Raw genomic sequence first — 27,368 nt, 5'->3', positions numbered from 1 at the left:
GCTAGGTATTTCTATTCTTTTCAGTTGCTAGAAACAGAAGATTTCACAAAAAGTCCTCTCCTCCATGGTAGACATGCATATGGAAGCCTGTAAAATGTGAAACTATTTACAATGAAATGTTTGCTGGATATTTAAAACAGTTTGGCTTATGTCTTTTTTTGTTTTTGCATAGTTATTATTTGCATTTAAAGTTTACATTTATTTAAAGAAATTACTGAGAATGTTATATATTTTACACGTGTATATTTCTCAACAGATTATGTTTCATTCTTACGGAGATAAAAATGGACAAATGCATGGGATGCTGATTAATACTCCTTATGTAACCAAAGATCTTCTGCAGTCAAAGAGATTTCAGGCTCAGTCTCTAGGGACCACCTATGTGTATGACTTCCCAGAAATGTTTAAACAGGTAAGACCAATAAGGATATTTCATGAGCATGCTAGGAAATATACTAGCTGCTTTGAATGAGGATAGGCATTATTGAAATATAAACCCTTTAGTTTTGTGAGTGCCAGTTGTATTATGATCCAAGCAAATGCGTACTGTGAGTTGATTCTTTAAGTTTAAAGCTAACTTTGTATTACTGATCACCACACATGTTGCATTTTTGGTTTCCATAGGCTCTTTTTAAACTGTGGGGTTATGGCGAGCCACGTTCCTCTGACATCGTTACCTACACAGAGCTGGTCCTTGACAGCCAGGGTCAGTTGGTTCAGCTGAACAGATTACCAGGAGGAAATGAGGTAAAGAAATCTATGATTTTATAGTTGACATTAATCGTGGCCACCCATCAATTAAAGATCCATCGCTAACTTGGGGTGTAAATAAAATGTCATTATTTGATCATCTGTTCTCTAACTTGTTTACCAGGTTGGAATGGTGGCTTTCAAGATGAAACTTAAGACTCCCGAATATCCAAAAGGACGTGACCTTATAATTATTTGTAATGATATAACCTACAAGATTGGCTCTTTTGGGCCACAAGAAGATCTACTGTTTCTACGGGCATCAGAGCTTGCCAGAAAGGAAGGGATCCCACGTATTTACATTGCGGCCAACAGTGGTGCGCGGATAGGGCTTGCTGAGGAACTCAGACATATGTTTCATGTGGCTTGGAATGATCCCTCTGACCCCTACAAGGTACGAGGCAAAGCAAGATACACTTTGCAGTCTGTTTTATTCATTTAGTTTACTTTTGCTTTGACTAAAAGTAATTTTACATGTTTTAACACATAAAGCTTAATGATGTATCTCTGTCTTCCAATGGAAATATGACATAAAATTACAAGTTTCAATTATTTCAAGCTCATATAGTACATTTATAAATATTTATTTTTATATATATTTTCTTCTTTTTTATTATAGATAAACATTTATAGACAAAAGTTTCTTTTAACTTGGGAAAGCTTTTTTGTACAATTCAATTGCAATGTGGGCCTAATAAGTTTTTTAAATACATCATCTTTTTTTATTACTAGTTTTTAAGTTTACTCTGTTTATGTTTGCTAAAGTTCTTCTTTATTTTTTTTTATTTTTTTTCATTCAACGTTTTTTTTTTCAGGGTTTCAAATACTTGTACCTAACTCCTCAGGATTACACACGGATCAGCTCAATGAATTCTGTACACTGTGAACATGTGGAGGATGAAGGCGAATCCAGGTACTAATGATCTATATAAGCTTTGGGGTACATTCATACTATTACGATGCTATAATGTGCATCAATGCACCATAAATATATTGGTGTGCTGCAGTGCAGCACATCACAATGCATTGTATCCTTATCCTAAAATGAAATGCAGCCTGCCCTAATTTCTTTATCGTTACATCACGGGACACAGAGCGGCATTCATTACTATATGGGTTATATGGAGTACCTTCAGGTGATGGACACTGGCAATCTCAAACAGGAAATGCCCCTCCCTATATAACCCCCTCCCATAGGAGGAGTACCTCAGTTTTTACGCCAGTGTCTTAGGTGTTGGTCATGGTTTAGCTTGCCTCCGCATCCTTGGGATTAGGTGAGCTAACCGGTTCTGTCCAAAGGCCTCAGCGCTAAAGTGGTCAGTAACCGGACCCCAAACCCTTGGGGTATAGCCCATAATGCTTTTCTTTTTAGAGAGCTGGACCCTGGGCCCAGAACTTAGAAACCTTTGGGTGCCTAATGTTTCTGTTGCCAGAGTGCTATATGGGCCCAGGACAGTGGATCCTTCATAGGAACCCAGGGCCTGAAGGTCTAGACATCCCCACGGAGATGGGGGAAGATTGGGCCTCTTGCTTGGCAAAGTCCTGCGGCATGGAGCAGGTAAGTGAGGGGAAAACTTGCGGAACTTGGTTCTTAGCAGGTTTTTTCTGGGGGGTCACAGGGGACATGCCTAAAGTTATGCGCTGCATCTGGCAAACTAGTCACATATCTTAATGATAGGATGGCTCTATGTGTATTATTCCCCATAAGAAGTGACCTCCCGGGTAGTGTTGGAAAAGCATTGAGTGGGGCCTGTGTGATATAATGTGTGTGTGTTCAGAGAGCTGTGCTTACCTGCAAGCCTCCAGGCGATGCTCCATCGGTTCTTCCTCCTCAGAGCCTGCAAAGCAGGCAAAACGCTGACCTCCTCGTGGTTCCAAGATTGGAGCAGAGAGGCTTCCTTTCCCCCAACCCCCCCCCCCCCCTCGGCGGGTGCGCGCGCGCGTCCCCGTGTTATAGGCGCAATTCGCGCCGTTTAGCTGAGGGGGGAAGGGCGGGTCAGCTGTTTAAGGAAGGGGCGGCCCTTCCTTTTTCGTTCCAGCAGCTCATTCTAACATTGGAACTGAGGAGGAAAGGACCAGAGCGGCAGCACGGGGCGCCGAGGACACACAGTGGCCAGAAAGGATATTACAGTCTTCAGAAGACTGTTTTCAAGCCTAGAAATAGGCTGTTTCTTTTCCATCTCAATAGTTTTTCTTGGCAATACTACTCAGGGGGACAGAATGCTTTTTCTTTCCTGGATTTGAAAAACGAAAAAAAAAAAAAAAAAAGATTGAAAAAAAAAAAAAGATCATCTAGGGGAGAGGAGGCATTTTTTATCCCCCAAACAGGTGTTTGGACAATTAACTATTATAGTTCCAAGTACTAATAAGCTAGCAGGTGTACCTCGGTATTGTACCATGGCATCCGGTTCAGAGGGTACAAGAGGTGGGGATTCCCCCAGAGAGTCTGAGGTCTCGGACAAGGTTATGCCGCTGCTTTCCCCAAAGGGAGCCTTGGGGCCATCGGGATCTGGGGCTGGAGCTGGCGCGGGTCAGTCCAACCCTAAGATGGTCACGGACGAGGTATTACTCACCTCTTTAAAAGAGATGGAGAAAAGAATGGAAAAAATGATAGCCACAGCTATGCGGGGCAGTAAACGGATTAGATCTCCGTCGCCCGAGCGTGGACCCTCGGAAGAGGAGGTCCTTTCCTCAGGGGAACTGGACGACCTCTTGGACAAGGACCAAGTAGGTTCGGGGATCGAAGATCCGGATACAGAGGAGTCTGGAGCAGTCTCCCAGGGGGAGAGCTGGTGGATTCAAGCCTTAACGGACTTGGTCCATAGTGCATTCAACTTGCCAGTACCAGATCTCCAAGTATCGACGGTTTCAGCTTTGGGCTCACTAAGGGCGCCTCAAAGCAATGCAGTGTTTCCGATCCATCCTCTGCTAGAGGGAGTTTTGTTCCAAGATTGGAGCAAGCCAGATAAGATCTTTTTACCACCTAAAAGATTCTCTGCCCTATATCCTATGGAAGATAAATTTTCCAAGAGATGGGCTACTCCTGCAGTGGACGCAGCCATCTCATGTGTTAACAAATCGTTAACATGCCCTGTAGAAAACATACAGGTGTTCAAGGATCCAGTTGATAAACGCTTGGAAGCACTACTTAAGAACTCCTTCACTACTGCAGGGGCAGTAGTACAGCCAGCTGTGGCTGCGATTGGGGTTGCTCAAGCATTATCGGATCAAATTAAGCAGATGCTTAAACTTATTCCTGCCCAGCAGGCAGAAGAATTTTCGGATGTCCCTAGGGCCATATGTTTTACGGTAGACGCAATTAAGGATTCTATCCAGCAAGCGTCACGTTTATCGTTATCCCTTATCCATATGAGAAGACTCTTGTGGTTAAAAAGCTGGGAGGCCGAGCCCCCATGCAAGAAGCTCCTGGCAGGGTTCCCCTTCCATGGAGGACGACTCTTCGGAGAAGACCTAGATAAATACATTCAGACCATTTCAAGCGGCAAGAGTACTCTTTTGCCAACTAAAAAGAGGTTTCAGGGGCCTGCGTTTAAACGACAGTACTCCCCTGGGCAGGGGCCCTCTAATGCCAAACGGTATCGACGGCCTCCTGCGAAAGCAAACTTCAGCTTCAACAGCAAGTCGCAGGGACAGGCTGCTAGAGGCAGGAAACAGTGGTTTCGCAAACCAGCAAAACCAGCCCCCAAGCCAACCTTATGAAGGGGCGCCCCCACCCACGAAGGTGGGGGGAAGGCTGCGTCTTTTTTCAGAGGTTTGGGAAGCCAGCATTCCCGACAAGTGGGTACGGTCTTCCGTGGCCACGGGCTACAAATTAGATTTCCTAAAGTTTCCTCCTCCTCATTTCCAGGAGTCAAGGATTCCAAACGATCCGGTGAAGGGAGCCGCATTAATGTCGGCATTAAATCATCTACTTTCCCAGGAAGTAATAGTAGAGGTACCAGTCCTGGAACAGGGGCTAGGTTTCTACTCCAACCTATCCATCATCCCAAAGTCCAATGGAGATGTCAGGCCAATTTTGGACCTAAAGATGGTAAATGCATACCTAAAAGTCCGCTCATTTCGGATGGAATCCGTGCGGTCAGCAGCTGCCACACTCCAAAGGGACGACTTCATGGCGTCCATAGACATAAAGGATGCCTACCTTCATGTTCCAATTTATCAGCCACATCAAAGATATCTACGCTTTATGGTGGCTTCGCGTCATTTCCAATTCGTGGCGCTTCCCTTCGGGTTGGCTACGGCCCCCCGGGTGTTCACGAAGGTCCTAGCTCCAATCCTAGCCAAGCTAAGGATCCAAGGGGTCACGATCCTAGCATACCTGGACGACCTCCTAGTCATAGATCACTCGTCTCCTGGCTTGGAGCGAGCAGTGGCCCTCACGGTCCAATACCTCGAGAGGTTCGGCTGGGTCCTAAATCGAGAAAAGTCAGCATTCCAGCCCACAAGGCAGTTGGAATATCTCGGCATGAGATTAGACACAGAACAACAAAGGGTGTTTCTACCTCTGATGAAGGTCAAAGCCATCAAGGAATTAATCCTACTGGTTCTAAGCAAGAAAGAACCGACTATTCGCCTATGTATGAGATTACTAGGCAAGATGGTGGCCACATTCGAGGCGGTACCATACGCCCAGAGCCACACTCGCATCCTGCAGGCAGCCATCCTGTCAGCATGGAGCAGAAGGCCACAGGCCTTGGATATCCCGTTGCCGCTCTCATCAAGAGTCCGACAAAGTCTGTGTTGGTGGTTAGACCCTCAGAATCTACTGAAGGGGAAGTCTTTCAGCCCAGTGGCTTGGAAGATAGTGACCACAGACGCCAGCCTGACGGGCTGGGGAGCAATTTTGGATGGTTGCACTCGCCAAGGTACTTGGGCAAAGCCAGAGAAGCAGTTGCCCATCAACATCTTGGAGCTCAGAGCTGCTCGACTAGCCCTCAGGGCTTGGACGTCAAAATTGCAGGGGTTCCCGGTGAGAATTCAATCAGACAATGCCACGGCCGTGGCATACATAAATCACCAAGGGGGAACCAGGAGTCAAGCCGCTCAGAGAGAGGTGAGCTTGATTCTCCTATGGGCAGAGGCTCATGTGCCCTGCATATCGGCAATATTTATTCCCGGAGTGGACAACTTTCAGGCGGACTTCTTAAGCCGCCAAACTCTATTGCCGGGGGAATGGTCTCTGCATCCACAAATCTTTCAAGCACTCTGCCAAAGATGGGGAGTGCCGGACGTGGATATCATGGCATCGAGACTCAACAAGAAGCTAGACAGGTTCATATCCCGCTCAAGGGATCCAATGGCCTGCGGAACCGATGCGCTGGTTTGCCCTTGGCATCAGTTCAAACTTCTTTATGCGTTTCCCCCGCTTCAGTTACTACCCCGCCTGCTGCGCACGATCAGGGTGGAGCACATACCAGTCATCCTGGTAGCTCCAGCATGGCCCAGACGGGCATGGTACTCGCTAATCCTAAGGATGGTAGTGGGAGACCCTTGGACTCTTCCTCTACGGCCAGACCTACTATCGCAAGGTCCGATCCTCCACCCTGCCTTACGGCATCTAAATTTGACGGCCTGGAAGCTGAATCCCTGATTCTCAGGGGTAGAGGTCTGTCTCAGAAGGTAATCTCTACCCTAATCAGAGCCAGGAAACCGGTCTCTAGGGTGATTTAACACAGGGTCTGGAAGGCCTATGTAGGCTGGTGTGAGTCCAAGCTATGGCTTCCTCGCAAGTTCACCATCGATAAAGTTTTAAGTTTTCTCCAGCTAGGAGTGGATAAAGGATTGGCATTAAGCACAATCAAAGGACAGATTTCTGCTCTGTCGGTGTGGTTTCAGCGGCCGCTGGCCACCCACTCGCTGGTTAAGACCTTCCTTCAAGGGGTCTTGCGTATTAAACCTCCAGTTAAATCCCCGCTTTGCCCGTGGGATTTAAATCTTGTTCTGTCAAGTTTGCAGAAACAACCGTTTGAGCCGTTGGCTGAAATTCCTTTGGTTTTACTGACAAGGAAGTTAGTATTTTTGGTCGCCATAGTTTCCGCAAGAAGAGTCTCGGAACTGGCGGCCTTATCCTGTAAGGAACCATATCTTATTTTTCATAAGGACAAGGTCGTTCTCCGCCCTCATCCTTCCTTCCTACCGAAGGTTATATCCAGTTTTCATCTAAACCAGGATTTGGTATTACCATCCTTCTTCCCTAAACCTACTTCCAGAAAGGAAGGGTTGCTGCATACCTTGGATATTGTCAGGGCCATGAAGGCCTATCTTAAAGCTACAGAGAAGATCCGGAAAACGGATGTGTTGTTCATTTTACCGGATGGGCCCAATAAGGGGCAGGCAGCTGCAAAGTCCACCATCTCTAGGTGGATTAAGCAGTTAATCACTCAGGCCTACGGCTTGAAGGGGTTGCCTCCTCCAGTATCATTAAAGGCTCATTCTACTAGGGCCATGGGCGCCTCCTGGGCAGCACATCACCAGATCTCTATGGCTCAAGTTTGCAAGGCGGCAACCTGGTCTTCTGTCCACACGTTTACAAAATTCTACCAGTTGGACGTAAGAAGGAATACTGATACAGCCTTTGGGCAGGCAGTGCTGCAGGCTGCAGTTTGAGACCCTCGGATTCCGGGGGCTCCCCTTTTTTGAGTTAAATTTAAAATTTAAGATTATTTTTCTCAACTAAGTTGGATTTATTATGATTTGAGTATATCTCTAAATTAAATCCTTTTGTCTTGGAGATGTTCTCCCTCCCCTCATTGTAAGCATTGCTTTGGGACATCCCATATAGTAATGAATGCCGCTCTGTGTCCCGTGATGTAACGATAAAGAAAAAGAGATTTTTAATACAGCTTACCTGTAAAATCTTTTTCTTGGAGTACATCACGGGACACAGAGCTCCCACCCCTCTTTTGGGGACCATTTTGGGAGGCATACTGCTTGCTACAAAACTGAGGTACTCCTCCTATGGGAGGGGGTTATATAGGGAGGGGCATTTCCTGTTTGAGATTGCCAGTGTCCATCACCTGAAGGTACTCCATATAACCCATATAGTAATGAATGCCGCTCTGTGTCCCGTGATGTACTCCAAGAAAACGATTTTACAGGTAAGCTGTATTAAAAATCTCTTTTTTGCATGCATTGCTGTGCATTTCAGCTCATTCATTTTGAATAGAATGTTTAACATACCATAACTCAACTTGTGTCGCAGCAAGCTGTCTTGTGGTGTTACTATGCCCTTTACTATTGGGCAACTTTTCATGCATGTCCTTTTTGTTGGTCATGTTAAGTAGATGCATTTCACCAAAATGAATGATGTAATGGCAGGAGGTGAGAGTGACGTGAATGTCATTCATTTACATGTCTTGATCCCTTGGTTAAAATTATAAAAAGCAAGGATACTGGAACCTATTGGTTTACACCTTCACCTGATTCTACATAGGAAGTTTATAGGAAATTGTATTTTTTACATCGGGAATGGGACAGATTTATGGGTGGGGCAAGGGTGCAATCCCAATACACAGATTCTTATTGTATGCATACTTAAGAGCCCATTCACACAGGGGTAACACAACTTCTAGCACGACTTTGGGAGGCAACTTGGACACGACTTGAGTATGAATCATCAGGCAAATTACAAGGCAACTTCAAGTCGCCTCCAGGACAGGAGGCTTTCCAGTGGCCAATCAAACAACAATCAGCTCTGTGGGAGGGCGGGGTTTGCCTGAGAAATGTATATTCTCTTCCTGTATTGTTGCTTCAGTTAAGACAGTGATCCGATTTTCTGAGGCGACTTCCATTGAAATGGGTACAAGTTGCCTACAAGTCGGATTGAAGTAGTACAGGAACCTTTTCTGAAGTCGGAGCGACTTCAGTAGTGTACATTAAGACGGCTCCCATTCACTTCAATTATTTTTCTCGACCGCGCGACTTGGGGCGACTTGAAGTCGGACCCCAGGTCGTCCCAGTGTGAACCGGCTCTAAAAATATCTTGTTTATATTTTAGGAAAAGGTACAGATTTGTTGCACACAATAGATACAGATACAACAATTGGGCAATGAAGAGTTGCAGAAACAGAAAGTTGCAAGAAAGAGCTTGTAACAAGCAAAATAACATATAAATACTGCATTTATGTAAAATTTGTATTGTCAACAGAGGTAGAGTTCAGCCATAGTTGATATGACTGTGGTGAAAACAAAACATTGGAAATATTTGTTCATCGTAGGATCGTTATTAAATCTCCTTCCCTGTATAATAACATTAACTTTTTTCAGATGTTATAAGGTGACAAAAAACTTGCAACAATATATTACTGAAGGTACTAATAAAATGGTTGTACTGAGTTGATCTTGTATATGTTTCCTGCCCATACAAAAGCATTGTCATAGCTGGGTATCTATTACAGTAACCTGTCCGGGATGATTAGATGAGGCTAAGGTGGTAGATTCTAACCAATGTACCCTAGAGTTTTAGAAATTGATAAGGGCAGCCTTTGTGTTGATATGTAAATAATCTAAGTCTTTCATTCCCTAACTGTATCTTTTCACTGGGCATGCGTTGGAGCAGAGGGAGATATCCATTTCTGTGCTATCTGTTTTCAGGCAATAAAGAGCTGTCTGTAACTGTGAGCTTAAAGTGCTTAAGACTTCAGGAGGAATGCTCTAAATTCCCACTTTCGGGTTTAATGGCAAGTGTATTGAATAACGCACATTAACAGTCATTTTTTATTTGATATTAAAACTGGTTTATGGATCACACAAATATTCAGAAACTAAAAAGCAGAGCTGAGAAACATATTGTAGCATTGTGGATTCTGTGAAGTGATGTACTTGATTCTTCTTCTCAGGTACATGGTAACTGACATAATTGGGAAAGAAGAAGGAATTGGAGTGGAAAACCTCAGAGGGTCTGGGACGATAGCTGGGGAATCTTCCCTAGCATATGATGAGATTGTTACCATCAGCATGGTATGTATTCTTGTCTATTTTTTTTTATTTTAACAGTAAATTTGTCCTTATTTATACATGTGTTACCACAGGTTTTTAAAGCAAAATTCTTCAAACAAACTGCAATACAATACCCAAGATCCACTAATAATGCAATAATAAACCCACTGGGTTCAGCGAAAAGAAACTATAATGCTGCGTACACACAATCGGACATTCCACCAATAAAACTGGATTTTTTTTCTGACGGATGTTGGCTCAAACTTGTCTTGCATACACACGGTCACACAAATGTTGTCGGAAATTCCGAACGTCAAGAACGCAGTGACGTGTACAACACTACGACGAGCCGATAAAAATTAAGTTTAATGATTCCGAGCATGCGTCAAATTGATTCTGAGCATGCATAGACAGGGGCATATCTACTGCGAGGCAAACAAGGCGTTTGCCTTGAGTGGCACTTTGCACCCTCCCCCCCCCCCCCCCCACCCAGGGCAGTTGCGGCTCTTTATTTAGGCCTCACGGATGATTTACCTAATTAAAGAGCCTCTGCTCCCAAACAGTTAGGGTCTGAGGGAAGGGTGAGGAGAAGCAGCATGCATGAGGTCCCCATGGAAGAAGTCTCGTACAACAGCAGGGTAATAGAGGAGACAAGACAGTGCTGCCTCTTCGTGTAGAAGAATCCGACATTTCCTCATCTTATCTCTGCCCCATTCAGCCATTTTTTTTCTTTCTGGCCTTTTATGTCAATTCAGTCAGGGAGGGCCGGGCGGCTCAGCGAGGATGGCTTGGAATGACCCCCACATATATATATATATATATAATTGTGTGTGTATGTATGTATGTATGTATGTATGTATGTGTGTGTGTGTGTGTGTGTGTGTGTGTGTATATGTATATGTGTGTGTATATATATATATATATATATATAATATTATATACAGACACCTCATTATTTATTTTTCGATACTCCATGTTTGCTATTTAATTTTGAAATGTGTGAATTAAAATTATTTCTGTTCACTGTTATTTAAATCGGATCAGCATATGCAGATTCACATTCATATTTCTATTTAACTTAAGGTTACTTGTCGGGCAATTGGAATTGGGGCCTACTTGGTGAGGCTGGGGCAACGTGTTATACAAGTAGAGAATTCCCACATAATCTTGACAGGAGCCGGTGCTCTGAACAAGGTGAGTACCAGTATTGCAATGTCTCTAAAAAGTACAAACCTTTCCTGGGACTGTAATCTCAGACATTCTACAAGTAGGAGAGAAAGTTTCAGTAGGATATGATTTTTTTGTATTTGCCTCACTATATATAATAAGTTAAAATATATGAGAGCAAAAAGCAAACTGAATAGGTAATGAAACCGTATCAGTAATCTAGGACTTTTCGTGGTGTCATGAATAGGTGAGCAATGATACAGGATACAGAAAAATATATAGAAAAATATCAAAATTTATTATAAATACATGAAAACAAAATATATATAAAATACAATGATTAAAATCATTGATTGCCCTGTGACAGGTAAGATGCGACAAGAATTAGATGAATGGAACAGCTGATCGCCGACATGTTTCGCACAAAGCGTCTTCTGGGCGCAGCAGTCATCTATGACACACTCTTATCTGATAATATGTAAACAAACGTAGATTAGTTACATATACTTTTTTACAGGGTATACAGTATACATTCATGTAATTCATTAATAAGTTCATATAAAAACGCGTAAATAATATATGTACATGCTCACCAACAACTGTGGGATGTCAAGCAACGCCAGCTGAGACACAAGAAACAGGACTGAGGGAAGTTGGAAAAATGTCCACCGGGCAGGGGCGCGTCTAAGCAGCACCTTCACCCCCTGCGGGAGTCAGATCCGCAGGGTTCTGGGTGATGCAGTACCCTTGGGTAGGTTGCAGATTTTTATGAAAATGGGTAGTTGGATCTATAAAGATAATAGTGTAACTAGTATAGGTCATATATATATAGACATGTATATATACATGAAATACATGTTGCCACAGTCACATAGGTATATAGGACTATGGTGTTACTGATGGGATATAACTTCCCCACCAGTACTCCAGTATATAGAAAGATCCCTTAAATAATAAATAATATTTAGGAAGTATAACAAATATAAAAAATATAAAGAATATTATATAGCATACCTAGTCTTGTGATTTAACGCTGCTTGAATTCATATTGGGCCATAGTAGTGAACACATAGTATGAGTTACACTATTATCTTTTTAGATCCAACTACCCATTTTCATAAAAATCTGCAACCTACCCAAGGGTACTGCATCACCCAGAACCCTGCGGATCTGACTCCCGCAGGGGGTGTAGGTGCTGCTTAGACGCGCCCCTGCCCGGTGGACATTTTTCCAACTTCCCTCAGTCCTGTTTCTTGTGTCTCAGCTGGCGTTGCTTGACATCCCACAGTTGTTGGTGAGCATGTACATATATTATTTACGCGTTTTTTATATGAACTTATTAATGAATTACATGAATGTATACTGTATACCCTGTAAAAAAGTATATGCAACTAATCTACGTTTGTTTACATATTATCAGATAAGAGTGTGTCATAGATGACTGCTGCGCCCAGAAGACGCTTTGTGCGAAACATGTCGGCGATCAGCTGTTCCATTCATCTAATTCTTGTTGCATCTTACCTGTCACAGGGCAATCAATGATTTTAATCATTGTATTTTATATATATTTTGTTTTCATGTATTTATAATACATTTTGATATTTTTCTATATATTTTTCTGTATCCTGCTCACCTATTCATGACACGACACACCACGAAAAGTCCTAGATTACTGATACGGTTTCATTACCTATTCAGTTTGCTTTTTGCTCTCATATATTTTAACCATTAAGGACTGGTGCAGTAATGTCTGTGTTGGAAACCAACCATACAAACCTCCGATATATATATAATAAGTTACTATTTTTTAACAATTTGATTACGGTATTTCAGGAAACATTTATTGGGAATACTTGCAACTATGTTTATAGCTAAGAATTATATTATTTCAGGTTTTAGGTCGTGAAGTATACACATCAAATAACCAGTTGGGAGGTGTACAGATCATGTGTAATAACGGGGTGTCCCACACCATGGTTCCTGATGATTTTGAAGGCGTGTATACTATTCTTCAATGGCTCTCCTATATGCCAAAGGTAAGGTCCTTGTTACCATCAAATTTTATGGCATACAGAAGATATAAATAGGCAAGAATATATTAAAGTGTATCAAAAATCCAAAAACAAAAATGTATTTTGTTTTTGGGTTTTTATGCATTTTAAAATATTCCTATCTATATCCATATTGCAACTTACAAGTCCTTACATAGTTACATACATACTTTTAAAGCTTGAAAAAAGACACCGGTTAATACAATTCAGTTTATGGAGGGGTGGATTCAAGAGATTCAAGAAAACTGGTGCTCTCAGAATCTGGTACATCTATACAGCTGTGCATGGTAGCCAATCCGCTTCTAACTTCAGCTTGTTCAATTGAGCTTTGACAATAAAACCTGGAAGTTCATTGGTTTTTATACAGAGCTGCACCATTTTTTTTTTTTTAACAATTCTCATAGCCCTGTATATTCTGCTTCCTGAGGACATTGCCACATCACCAAAGAGTTACAGAATGGGGAATGTATGTAGTCAGCGATACACAACATACTTTAAGAGGCCGAGAAGTGTGGACATATTGCATGTGTACATCAAAATTACACACTGGGATATGTGCAACCTTACTGTACAGCATACTGCCTAAAATCTTAGCAAATGCTGTACCCAAATTTTCTTAAACATTGGAAAGATGGAAGTAAAAACTTTTAACAAATGGAAATGGGAGAGAAAGAAAAACATGTTTTTTTAAGTTGTCAACACTTTAAGGTAGTACCACTTTCTGGGGCAGGGAGTTCACATTTTTATGACTACAACAGTAACGAACCCTTTCCTCAATCTAAGTTTAGAGGGAGTGCCTGTATTTTCCTTTTCAGGCACTTCTTTTTCTCTTTATTTTCACTTGGTGATCCTGCAAATAAAACAGTTCATGTCCCTTTATATGTGCTCACTTCTCCGTTCACAGATGTGCGCAGCCTATTGCATTAGGGTGTGCACCCCAAAGCTCCAACACATATGCGTTTGACATATTTAACGGCCTCTTCCCTGCTCTCCATCCTGAAACGATGGGAGGAAAGGGGAGCAAAGGAAGCACATGGGGGACCCGGGCACCAGGAACAGGGAAAGGAGGGGTGGTGGGGGTGGCATATATTAGTACCGATCCCCTATATTTTCCTCTTGTGGCAGCTGAATTTTGACAAAAGGGAGAGGAGGAGAAGCCTACTTCCAGCTGCTGCAGGAGGAAAATACAGATCGGTTCCACTAAATTCCACCCTCACCACCTCTCCTGTCCAGGTTCTGAGTGTCGGCAAGGAAGAATTGCGGTTTACCTGTCACCTGCCCACCATTGACATGTTGCCAACCCCAGGATTAGGGTGTGCCCACACACCTGGCACACCCCTTGCGTATGCCTATGTCTCCGTTGTATCTATGGGGGTAGCCATAGTTATCACACAGACTGGACTTCAGACATGCCTGCCTCCCTAAGGACTAGTAAGCTACAATATATTAAATTTTTTTGGATTTAGATAAGCTGTCTAAAAACCATACCGTTTTTCCGTTTCATGTCAGCCAATCAACTCCCCCTTCCTAAAAGAAAAATACTACTGTGAATTAAAGCTGTACATTTTTCCTTTGGCGATTCCATAGATTCTGGTCCATTATAGCCTTTTTGTTTTATAATGTTTTTATCATCTTTTTGTTCAGAATTAGGACTTGTTCACAGCAGCAAGCTACACTGATTGCGTGGGCACTGGAGTGCCCTGGGAGACCATATTTTTCACAAACTTTTATTAAAATGTCATGCGTGCTATTCAACATGATGGTGTTGCAGTGCAGTGTTTTTTTCGCTTTGCAGCCCGCTGCGCTTTTAAGGAAAAAATAACTGCTTGCATGAACAGACACCGTTAGAAACAAGGAATTATGAATTGTTTATTTGTTGGGGATGCCAGCATAGCCGCACTATTTGGTGTGCATGAGCACTAAGGGATAGTATTGTGATGCCAGCTCGAATGGTCTAAAACAATAATTTAATTCTCCCTAAAAACTTTAGAAGTAAATGTATTTCTACAGACCTAAATCGTGAAACTTGAAAAATAAATGTTTAAATGTATGCAAGAATTGCACCTTATATGTATGTATATTATGTTGGTCTCTCAAGGATAAGCACAGTCCAGTTCCAGTCATCTCCCCTGTTGATCCCATTGATCGTCCAATTGAGTTTACGCCTACAAAGGCTCCATATGATCCTCGCTGGATGCTGACCGGGAGAGTTCATCCTAGTAAGTGCATAAAATGTACCCAGTCTGTCAATGAACTTCAGATTTGAAAATGATCTTTAATCAGGGACAACTTTTTATCTTTAGCCACCAAAGGGGCATGGCAGAGCGGGTTCTTTGACCATGGAAGCTTCATGGAGATCATGGAGCGCTGGGCACAGACTGTTGTGGTAGGAAGAGCAAGGTAATGTCAACGTCATACCAGTCGTTCTAACATTTATTTACTAAATTTGTATTGTGTACAGTAAAACCATGGTTTGCAGCATAATTCATTCCAGAAACATGCTTGTAATCCAAAGCACTTGTATATCAAAGCATTTTTTTTACAGGGTATAAAAGAGAAGTGAGGCACCTCTAAGTGTAGCAATAAGTTGCTAAATGTTGTACCTTCATTAAATGTAACCATATTGCTACACTTAGAAGCTCCTCTCTTCTATTTTATACTCAGTTGTGACATGACACTACTCTTATATCAAGACATCGTTTGTATATCAAGGCAAAATGTATTAAAAAAATTAGCTTGTCTTGCAAAACGCTCTAAAACCAAGGTTTTACTGTACTTATCAATTACCAGGTAAAGCTGGGATCATTTTGCGAGATTATTTCCATTTTCTTTGTAGGCTGGGAGGAATACCTCTTGGAGTTATTGCTGTGGAGACCCGAACTGTGGAAATGGCAGTGCCTGCTGATCCAGCAAATCCTGATTCTGAAGCTAGGGTAACTTTTCTAATGTCTCCATATAAAAAGCAGTGAACTGATCTGGTGACAAAGACCAGATGTTATGGTACTCACATACAGGCATAAAGTGTTTCATAATCTGGATAATTCTAATGAGATAACAAGACAACGTGTACTCAAATAGATACAAAACATTTACGTTCCATGAATGCTATGTATCAGGATGCCAATGAGTTAAAAATGTATTAAGAAATTCCTGTTCTCTCTGAGTAAAGGTTCGTGTTTTTTCATCTTAATGCATCCTATGCATTAAGGTAAAAAAACACCTCGCTGTCATGGGCCCCCAGATCCCCCCCCCCCCACACCCGTTTTACTTACCTGAGCCTGTTTAACTGCTGTGCGCGTCCCCCGGCATCCTCTTCTCCACTGAGTTTGGCCATTGTTTGGATAGATTGATAGCAGCGCAGCCATTGGCTCCCGCTGCTGTCAATCACATTTAATGACGCATCGCCTTGGGGGCGGGACCGAGTCATACAGTTGGCATCTATGGACGCCAACTGTATGACACGGGAGCACACCCACAAGCTAACCCCCTCTGGAAAGGGCTTCCCAGAGGGGGTTAGCTTTAGCGGGGAGGAGCTGAGACAGCCGCCGTGGGACCCCAGAACAGTAGGATTGGGGCCACTCTGTGCAAAACGAACTGCACAGTGGAGGGAAGTATGACATTATTTTTTTTTATTTTTAAATAACAAACCTATACAACCCCTTTAATGAGAAATGCAGATAGTTATTCAAAAGTATGATGATTTCAAGTCCCACTTTTTGTCCTGTTAATGGTCTTGGTGTGCTAGAGGTTTTTTTGGACAGTGATTGCTCATCTTCATTCCTTGGTTGGTTCAGCCTGTCGCCGGTACAGCACTGTCTGTTAAAACAGAGTTTATTAAGTTTCTCCAAGAATTGAGGGCTTTGATGATCATTGTGATTTCTTTGTCAACAGAAAAAAGCATGACTGTTTTGATGAAACTAAAAGGCTATGTGTATGGGGTACTTTTTAGAATTTATTTTATTGTGCATAAAGGAATGGTGTGCAGTAAAGCGTACAAACCACAAATCTTAGCTTTTCTTTTGCCCTTGTAGAGGGTCTGTAGAGAGCATAACTGTTATCAACTATAGAAGGCATTTAGACCCCTTTCACACTGAGGCAGTTTTCAGGCATTTACGCGCTAGAAAGGGTGCCTGAAAACTGCCTCCCATTCATTACAATGGGTGCTTTCATACCCCGGGCGGTGCAATTGCAGGACGTTCGCAAAAGTCCTGCAAGCAGAATCTTTGGGGCGGTTTGGGAGCACTCCCAAAATGCTCATGCCCATTGCAATGAATGGGCAGCGCTTCAGAAGCGTCACAACACAGGAGTTTTTAACCCCTTTTCTGGGATTAAAAAAGCACCCCGCTTGCGGTTGAAAAGCGGTAAAGCAGTGCTTTACCACTACCAGCCGGCGCTTTCAGTGTGAAAGCAGCCTTAGAGATCTACCCTTTATTTGTAGTGATCACTTACATATACAGTAAAAGGAGCAATAAACTATTTTATTTATTATGAACAAAAACTTTAATTGCTTAAAGCAGAATTTCACTCTCTCAATCAACATTGACTATTTTAATCTTTATGCTGCTAGCGTTAGTAAATAAATAGGAAAGCATATCTTGTTGTTTTAAACTTTTTTCTCTCTTTCGTCCATGGACGGACACAGCTTCCTTAAATCTTGACATTTGTGTTATGTTCATGCCAAGATTTAAGGAAGCTGTGTCCGTCCATGGACTTCAGAGAAAGGGATTTTACGGTGAGTACAAAAATTCTATTTTTTACATTACTTCAGTTACTTCCTGGTTTCCAGGCCTGGGCAAATTATAGCATACATAGTCTTCAGGAGGGGGGGAGCATGAAAAATAAAGAATGAAGACATTGATAAATGGTTGAGTTTGCTTTGAATATTATAAATACTGTATTTATTGGTGTATAACACTCACTTTTTTACCCTGAAAATAGAGGGTAAAGTGTGCCTGCGTGTTATACGCAGGGGGCCGTGGAAAGTTTTTTTCTTGAAACTTCCCTCGGGTGCGTGTTATACGCCGATAAATCCGGTACATTTTTGGTGCTGAGATGCAGTGTAGTTACGCTTTTAAGTATCATATAAATACCTACAATCACCAGTGCAAGGGAACCAGTGCATTTTAGATCTGAAAAACGGGAACAGGGCATGGTACATCTTTACATCATTGTCAGTCAAAATGAGAGGTTTTTTTTTAGAATAGGGAAGGGTTGAACTTTGACCATATTTTTCTATAGGGAACACAACATTGAAAACCTAACAAATATCTATTCCTATCTAATATACAAAACAGTTGTCTGGATTTGAGCTTTAAATCGAGTCAGACATTTATTAAACATATTTGTATTTTTAATGCAGATGTGATGGTTTGTTTTAGATCATTCAACAGGCTGGACAAGTTTGGTTCCCAGATTCTGCTTTTAAGACTGCACAGGCAATTAAAGACTTTAACCGTGAGAGACTGCCATTAATTATCTTTGCCAATTGGAGAGGATTTTCTGGGGGTATGAAAGGTAAATCCACCAAAATTTCTATAAGAGTAATTAAACTCATAAAGTAAAAAATTGTGTTCATATGCATATCCCATTTATGATACAATATTTTGTAAGTAACATCTTGCCATGAATGCGTACATGCTGAATGCAGTGTCATCTTAAATTGTCACTTTACTCCATAAAAAATGTTGTTTTTTCTAATGCTAACTCTTCTAAGACATATATATATATATATATATATATATATATATATATATATATATATATATATATATATATATATATATATATATATATATATATATATATATATATATATATAATGTGTATGTATGTGTGTGTGTATATATATATATATATATATATATATATATATATAATTTATATGGTTGTTGTATTAAACATATCATAAATCCTTTTAATATTAAATTTTTACGATGGAAAATACTTTTGAGCTAGGTTTGAAGCCAACATCTGTCCCCGTTGTCCTGCCAGAGGTGACATTTGGCATCTTGCTCCTTTGTAACATTGTGGTAATTGACAGTTGGAAGCAGTAGAGTGAGAGGATGTTGCTTCCCTCTTCTATCCCTTCTCCTCCTTGTCACACATTATACTACACTGTTTGCAATATGACCCCGTGTCAGATAGCAGCTGTTGATCAGAGACCTGGGGAAGGTGGCATTAGTAATGAATGTTTTTTTTACCATGCTCATACCTAGCTTTATACTGCGTGTGCTGATTGTATTTTTGTGTGTTCACTGATTTTCCTAGACATGTATGATCAAGTGCTAAAATTTGGGGCATACATTGTGGACAGCCTGAAAGAATTCAAGCAACCTGTTTTGGTCTACATCCCACCCTTTGCGGAGCTAAGAGGAGGATCATGGGTTGTCATAGATCCTACCATTAATCCTAACTACATGGAGCTTTATGCTGACAAGGATAGCAGGTGTGTAGTCTCACAAATCACTCCATCACTTCACCTATTTTTTTTCTGTAGCTTTCTTTCCTACTTTAGTAATGGTGACTGCAACATCTGGCACTTGACCTTTTGCACTGTGTATACTTTCAGATTGACCTACTAGCACCCATTAGACAGTTATACTAAGCAGATGGCTTTAATTATGACATGTTTTGAAGGGATGTATGAAAACTAATATCGTTTTGATTTGATTCTTTTTTTTTTTTAATACAACACTGGTATCCCTTACAGCTACCATAAAAGAATGCCTATAAATGTTTAAAAACTTTCAATTTCTGCATTACTGATTTAAAAAAGTAAAATAATACATTTCAAAGGCCCTCTATGCTAAATAATGATCTGGTGACCCACAACCCAATGTCTACCTCTGCTGTCCAGTGTCTGATGCTTTCAAGAGCTCCCTGGGAGCAGCACTGTGTCACAAAACTCCCCTGGTGGCAGCTTTGTTGGGTGTGCGCATATGTTTATGCATCTGTGTAGACGTATATCCTCCATTAATCTAAGCATTTCTTTTTAATGACCAACTATACTGTCAATGCCAATGCAACCATGAAAAATATCCCTTTGAACATATATCTGTTTGAAACCTGCTTTCAGAGGGGGTGTCTTAGAAGCAGAGGGAACAGTTGAGATTCGCTTTAGAAGGAAGGACTTGATCAAGTCAATGAGAAGACTAGACAAAGTTTACACCCAGATTGTAGAACAGCTTGGTGAGTAATACATTTCTCTCAGAGCACTATGCATTTTGACCTGGAATCAAATGTTTGTCTTAACCAACCCTTCCATATTCTGTCAGGTACTCCAGAGCTGTCAGATGCAGAACGCAAGGATCTGGAAAAGAAGCTAAAGGCTAGAGAGGAGATATTGCTGCCAATCTATCACCAAATTGCTGTGAAGTTTGCCGATCTACATGACACTCCTGGAAGAATGCAAGAAAAAGGAGTCATTACAGTTAAGTCTTTCACAAAACTGATCTGCACCCGTTGGCCTAGGTAGCATAACTAGAGGCCCCATTTGTATTTTTTGTAAAGCCTTAAAGGATAATAATTTGGAAATCATGCCCTTAAAAATGGACATTAACCACTTGCCGACCTCCTCATGTACATATACATCAGCAGAATGGCACGGACAGGCACATGTACGTACCTGTACGTGCTCTGCTTGACGTGGGTCGGGGGTCCGATCGGGACTCCCCCCCGGTACATGCGGCGGTCGGTAAGCCTCGGGGAGCGATCCGGGACGACGGCGCGGCTATTCGTTTATAGCCGCCTCATCGCGATCGCTCCCCGGAGCTGAAGAACGGGGAGAGCCGTATGTAAACACGGCTTCCCCGTGCTTCACTATTGGCGGCACATCGATCGAGTGATCCCTTTTATTAGGGAGACTCGATCGATGATCTCAGTCCTACAGCCACACCCCCCTACAGTTGTAAACACACACTAGGTGAACCCTAAATGTTATAAAATACATTTACCACCAAAATACCACCAAAAGAAAGCTCCCTTTGTGGGGAAAAAAGGACGCCAATTTTGTTTGGGAGCCACGTCGCACGACCGCGCAATTGTCTGTTAAAGCGACGCAGTGCTGAATCGCAAAACCTGGCCTGGGCATTTAGCTGCCTAAAGGTCTGGGGCTTAAGTGGTTAAGGACGAATTTAGAACTTTTAAAAATATGTTGCAGAATAATAGGCTTTTGTGTTTTTCCTTTTCGATCATTGTATATTATTATATATTTTATATTCTTTTTGAATACTATGGGTTACAGCACATACTGTATATTAGGTTGTACCAGGTTAAGCCTACTCATGTGCTTTGGGCACAGAGAAAAACATAAGGCTATATTGTCTACCGTTTTGTACTGTTTAGCGTTTGTAATATTAGAATCGCAGAATTGAACACTGTGTAAAAAAAAAAAATGTACCACAATCTTCTATCAGGATATTTTAGAATGGAAAGAAGCAAGGACTTTCATGTACTGGAGGCTGCGGCGTCTCCTTCTGGAAGAGGAGGTGAAGAGGGAAATCCTTCACGCTAACAGTGAGCTTAGTGACATCCATATCCAATCTATGCTTCGTCGATGGTTCATGGAAACTGAAGGAACTGTTAAGGTATACGAGTTAACCTTGCAATTTTGTCTTCTAGATTTTATAGCATTCTACTGAAGCTTTTGTTGACTATCAACATCGCTTATTATAATCCCTCACTCAACATACCATTATTATAGAATTTTTTTGTTGTTGATGTTCGCATTGCATAGTAAAATTGTTTTACTTTTTTAACTCTTTTACTTTGTTTTTCAAATTTAGGAATGTCATAGAAATTCATTTTTGTTAGCCGTTTGGTCAAACTAGGGCCAGTGCATTTTTTTGGGACTGGTTTTTGCATATTATTATATTTTTTTTCCCCCCCAGACATACTTATGGGACAATAACCAAGTAGTGGTTGAGTGGCTGGAGAAGCACTTACAAGAGGAGGATGGTGCAAAATCTGCTATCCGTGAAAACATAAAGTACCTAAAGAGAGATTATGCCCTAAAACACATTCGAGGGTGAGTTTCTATAGTATCCAAAGTCTGATGCAGTAGTTATCCCCTGCAGAGCTTTTATTCCTCCCCTCACCTACATGTGTCCCCATGCCTCTGCCCTATCCCTAATCATTAAGCCCATTCGAATCTTTATCCCATCAACTCCTTACTTTTAGGACTTATGTCGACTGGCTTTGTTTACGTTAATATGTTTACAACCACCTTAATGGTGCTGAAGGGGTACTGTATGTATTTATGTATGTGCACGTCATCGTAGCTCCAGCCAATCACATCGCGGGAGCCCACAAACCCAGAAATAACTCTGGGAGACATGTCGCCGGTCACAGAGGTGTACGGGGGGCGCTGCAACAGCTTCGATCTAAGGTAAGTATTTCATAATAAGCTAGTATGCGATGCATGCTGGTTTATTATGCCTTTGTCTTGCAGGTTGCTTTTTTTATTTTTTATTTGAGAGTTTACAACCACCTTAATGGTGCTGAATGAATGAATGAGTGACTTGTATAGCGCTACACATGCGAACTGAATCGCCTCTAGGCGCTTTTTGCAGCCAGTGTCTTCCCGGCTTGTGCGGTCATTTACCCGGTAGGATCTTGACACACTAGGGACACACAGTCGTACACACATATAGGTACTGAAGAGGTACTGTATGTATTAAGTATTTTGTCTCTAATAACTTCTATTCTGAAGTTTCCAAAGTAATCTTGCATTCTGGGAATATAACCATGAGTACACTAAACACTGGTAAGAAGTGGGGTGTCTGCTTGCTATGTCCGCATCTAACGTATAATAAACGGCTGTTAAGGTATATCCAATTGGCAACCAAATGTTAGGTGTACATTCAACTGGGACTGCAGCGGAAGCGTTTTTCAGTCGCTTTACAGGCGCTATTTTTAGCCCAAAAGCGCCTAAAAAACGCCTCAGTGTAAAAAGGGGTCCTACACTCACCCCCTCTCTTTTACACTCACTCTCTTTTTCTTACAATCACCCCCCCTCTCTCTCACCCTCTCATGATATACAATAATGGATGTAGGGGCCTTTTGGTGGGCGTGATTTTTTTTTTGGGGGGGGGGGGCAGCATTTTATTGAAGTGGGCCGGTCTGGATGAAGTCCAGGGCCAAATTTTTGTCCCAGTCCAACCCTGCTCAAGAGTGTGCAAATGAACTGGGAAGGAAAAATTAGCACTAATGAGCTCCTGCGAATTCCTTTGAGCTGAAGCAGGTTCTATTTATGTTCTGAAGCTGAAGTCTATATAAAAAAATAGGCCCCCTTCCAAGTCTATATAAAAAAATAGGCCCCCTTCCATCCTGTCCTCCTGAAGGCCCTAAAAATAATTATATGTGCACATGATTTTTTTCCAAGGGTCTTGTAGCCAGTGTGATGGTGTGACGGGCCTTTACTCTTCTGTCAGGAATGGACATGTCTTACTGGTGCGCTAAACAACACTCAAATAATAAGCATTAGCACTGTTCAATGCAGAGATACTCTTGCCCAGGCTGTATTATAATGCCACCTCAGGAAGAGGAGTCTGTTACAGCCTGGGATCGAAGGAAGTGGGTTGAATGATGCTGGCTGCCATTCAAATTGGAAAACTGAGGACATCTAGTGGTGGGGGAAAAAATTCCATGGAGCTCAGCTAAACAGTGGGCACGAGTATTTCAACAAAAGCTGCTTTTGTATTTTTTACTGTTACCAGGCTATTAATGTAATATTTTTGCTGCAGTTCAGCAGTATGCATTAAAATGGGCTTTTCACATGTCCTTCAAAGGAAACCTATAATGAGACATGAAGTCTGCCGTTTCCTATCTCCTTCTAACAATATTAGTTCCTTTTGCCTAACTGTCTCAGTGCTTTTAAGAAAGTGATTTGGAAGCATAGAGTGAAGTCACAGTGCATAGCAGCTTTTTTAGGTTACACAATTTCTCTGGCTCAGATTTATTTGGAACCTTTTTTATGTTTTATAGCATAAAGTAAAAAATATTGTGTTTTTTTTCTAAATTGTCAGTCTTTTTTTTTTTGTTTATCAAATACCACCAAAAGAAAGCTCTATTTGTGGGGAAAAAAATGACATCAATTTTATTTGGGTACTGTGTCTGTCAACCGCGCAATTGTCAGTTAAAGCAACGCAGTGCCTTACCGCAAAAAATGGCCTGGTCATGGAGGAGGAGAAATCTGCCTACTATAGGTGCAAAAAGGCATGGAAAGCCAAGACACACGTTGATCTATATCAATTCTGATATTCTGAATGTTCCAGTGGGGCTAAAATCTGGAAGTGGTTTCTTTGTATTAGGGTTGTCCCGATACCACTTTTTTAGGACCGAGTACAAGTACCGATACTTTTTTTCAAGTACTCGCCGATACCGAATACCGATACTTTTTTTTTTTAAATGTGTCCCCAAATGCAGCCATGTCCCTCCACAAATGCAGCCATGCCCCCCCACATATGCAGCAATGTCCCCCCACATATGCAGCAATGTCCCCCCACATATGCAGCCATGTCCCCCCACATATGCAGCCATGTCCCCCCACATATGCAGCAATGTCCCCCCACATATGCAGCCATGTCCCCCCACATATGCAGCAATGTCCCCCCACATATCCAGCCATGTCCCCCATAAATCCAGCCATGTCCCCCATAAATCCAGCCATGTCCCCCATATATCCAGCCATGCCCCCCCATACCATTACCTAGATGCCTCCGCCGCCGCATGGTTAATCAGCGTTGAAGTCAATATAAGTCACCCCCAAGTCCCCCCCCCCATAGTCGTACAGGAACCTTTTTCTAAGTCGGAGCGACTTGCGTCGCTCATATTAGAACGGTTCCATTAAATAGAGCGGACCTCGAATTGTCAGGCGGCTGAGTCGCCTGACAGGTCGCCCCTGTGTGAACCGGCTCGACATGAAATCTTCACCACATTTGCAATCCATACATACAAAGTAGGGTTGTCCCGATACCAGTATCTAAACCGATACCGAGTATTTGCGGGAGTACTTGTACTCCCGCAAATGTCCCCGATGCCTCATCCGATACACGCCCCCCCCCGCATACCGCAACAACGCCGCCGCCACATAGTTAAACAGCGTGCGGGGAACATCACAGCTTTCATTTGAATAGCTGTAGTGTTCCCCGCTGCGCCGCGTATAGACACTCCCCCTTGCTCAGGATTGGACAGATCCGTCCAATCCCGAGCAAGGGGGAGTATCTATACGCGGCGCGGCAGGAAACACTACAGCTATTCAAATGAAAGCTGTGATATTCCCCGCACGCTGTTTAACTATGTGGCGGCGGCGTTGTTGCGGTATGCGGGGGGGGCGTGTATCGGATGAGGCATCGGGGACATTTGCGGGAGTACAAGTACTCCCGCAAATACTCGGTATCGGTTTAGATACTGGTATCGGGACAACCCTACTTTGTATGTATGGATTGCAAATGTGGTGAAGATTTCATGTCGAGCCGGTTCACACAGGGGCGACCTGTCAGGCGACTCAGCCGCCTGACAATTCGCGGTCCGCTCTATTTAATGGAACCGTTCTAATATGAGCGACGCAAGTCGCTCCGACTTAGAAAAAGGTTCCTGTACGACTATGGGGGGGGGGGACTTGGGGGTGACTTATATTGACTTCAATACAGAAGTCATTTTGCAAGTTGCCTCTCAAGTCGTTTTGAGATCGCCTTGCCGAGTTGCCCCCAAAGTCGTGCCACTTGTGTGTGTACCAGCTCTTAGAAAAATGTATTTACCTAGAAAAATGATGATGTGTTTAATACTTATTTTACCCACTGTATATAAAAAATACCTACGTACCTTGTAAAGCCTGCTGTAGAATGTATTATTTTCGTTGCAATCTTCCACAAGTAAATTATTTCTTAAAATGCAGTAAAAGTGATAAAACAAATTGGATGCTTCAAACAACATCTATTTTGTGCTTATTTTCTTTGGTTTTAATAATTCAGCTCCCACATTTGTAACATGATATCGAGTATTTTGCATAGTTATTGTGGCAGTATTACCACCTCAAAGTGATGCAACCTAAATGACTTTCATGTTTAGCTCATCTCCAGTATTTTTCTTTGGCTAATTTTATCTTATTTTACAGCCTGGTACTAGCCAATCCTGACGTAACCATGGACTGCATTGTTCATATGACCCAGCAGATTACACCAGCGCAGAGAGCACAGCTAACGGGGCTTTTATCAACTATGGATAATAGTCCTTCCAGCTGACAGAATCCCAGAGATATTTTGTTCCAATAAACACAGACTGCAGTAAGGACAGTCTTCAACCTGCCGTCCATAAGAACAAGTCATGCCACTAAGTGCCTTTCAAGAAAGCTGTTTGTACAAAGAAGCACTCAGTGTCTCATCTGAACAAAGACTGATACCACTTGTTTTGTTTTACTGAATCAGGCGAATATTTTGAATTCTTTTTTTCAATAACTGTACCCATCACATGTGTTATTTTTTTTTTTTTTTTAAACCGCGCTGCTCAACTGATGAATGAATTGTCCATAACAGTTCATTGATTCTAGGATGCACTTTGAGCCCACCTGTATGGCTTTTTATTCAGCTCTGGGATCAGTTTAGCCATTTCTAAGAGGTTCTAATATAACCTTTATTACACGCACAAATACAGTAATCTGATGGTGCTATTATAATCTATTTATGTAACATGCTAATGATTGAAGAACAGCGGAGATTTAAAATATGAGAGTGATAAGACAATAGCAGTATTTTGCCTGGCATTACACTTACTCAGGAAATTGGCACCTGTACACAACACTTATTAAAATATCATTCTCCAATACAGTGAACTGTTGTCTTTTTTTTTTTTTTTTAAATAACAGATACTTTTATTCAGATTGGACAGGTTATTATTATGCCCTGACGGCATGGAATTAGTTAACCACCCCTCTTTCGCCCACTGGGTTTATGCTCCTGAACAAATAGAATAGGCAACTGGTGATTATTGGGTCAATCAAGAAAACATTTTCACCCCTCCAAAAATCATCGCTGAGCTCCATCCAGTGGAAAAAAAGTTCACAAAGAAGTGGCCTGTTCTGGTAGTAGACCATGTCTTAACCACTTGCTGATCACCTGCCGCAGTTGTACTATGTAAACAAGGCAGATCTCCGTTCTGGCGGGGGGGGGGGGCATAGATCTTGTCTTTTTACTAAGCAGGGAGATGGATCTCTGTGTTGTCCCAGTCAGTCCATCCCCCATACAGTTAGTAAACACTCCCAGGGAACAAACAACCCCTTGATCGCCCCTGGTGTTAACCTCTTCCCAGCCAGTGTCATTAGTGCATATTTTTAGCACTGATCACTGGTTCCCAAAAAGTGTCACTTAGTGTCAGATTTGTCTGCCGTAATGTACTAGTAAAAGATAAATAAAAAATATCCCCTATTTTGTAGACGCTATAACTTTT

General features: G+C 42.0%; 1 protein-coding gene across 5 annotated transcripts in view; it reads left to right on the top strand.

The window, feature by feature from the left end:
* Nucleotides 1–26,750, top strand: part of ACACB (acetyl-CoA carboxylase beta) — a 185,407-nt gene extending 158,657 nt beyond the window's left edge. For all 5 annotated transcript variants that reach the window (XM_040351868.1, XM_040351864.1, XM_040351869.1 and 2 more), the window contains 17 exons: nucleotides 257–412; nucleotides 625–747; nucleotides 875–1,144; nucleotides 1,566–1,663; nucleotides 9,609–9,729; nucleotides 10,792–10,902; nucleotides 12,768–12,911; nucleotides 15,025–15,145; nucleotides 15,230–15,326; nucleotides 15,763–15,859; nucleotides 18,305–18,440; nucleotides 19,194–19,371; nucleotides 20,002–20,114; nucleotides 20,201–20,355; nucleotides 21,341–21,511; nucleotides 21,815–21,951; nucleotides 26,041–26,750. In XM_040351868.1, coding sequence (XP_040207802.1) covers nucleotides 257–412; nucleotides 625–747; nucleotides 875–1,144; nucleotides 1,566–1,663; nucleotides 9,609–9,729; nucleotides 10,792–10,902; nucleotides 12,768–12,911; nucleotides 15,025–15,145; nucleotides 15,230–15,326; nucleotides 15,763–15,859; nucleotides 18,305–18,440; nucleotides 19,194–19,371; nucleotides 20,002–20,114; nucleotides 20,201–20,355; nucleotides 21,341–21,511; nucleotides 21,815–21,951; nucleotides 26,041–26,167 — 2,355 coding nt within the window. In that variant the 3' untranslated portion in view covers nucleotides 26,168–26,750. The remainder of the gene's footprint in view (nucleotides 1–256; nucleotides 413–624; nucleotides 748–874; nucleotides 1,145–1,565; nucleotides 1,664–9,608; nucleotides 9,730–10,791; nucleotides 10,903–12,767; nucleotides 12,912–15,024; nucleotides 15,146–15,229; nucleotides 15,327–15,762; nucleotides 15,860–18,304; nucleotides 18,441–19,193; nucleotides 19,372–20,001; nucleotides 20,115–20,200; nucleotides 20,356–21,340; nucleotides 21,512–21,814; nucleotides 21,952–26,040) is intronic.
* The last annotated feature ends 618 nt before the right edge of the window (nucleotides 26,751–27,368 follow it).

The sequence above is a fragment of the Rana temporaria genome, chromosome 1 (genome assembly GCF_905171775.1).
Source record: "Rana temporaria chromosome 1, aRanTem1.1, whole genome shotgun sequence".
NCBI lineage: Eukaryota > Metazoa > Chordata > Amphibia > Anura > Ranidae > Rana > Rana temporaria.
Note: the sequence above shows the minus strand (reverse complement) of the source record. Positions and strands in the feature narration are given on the sequence as shown.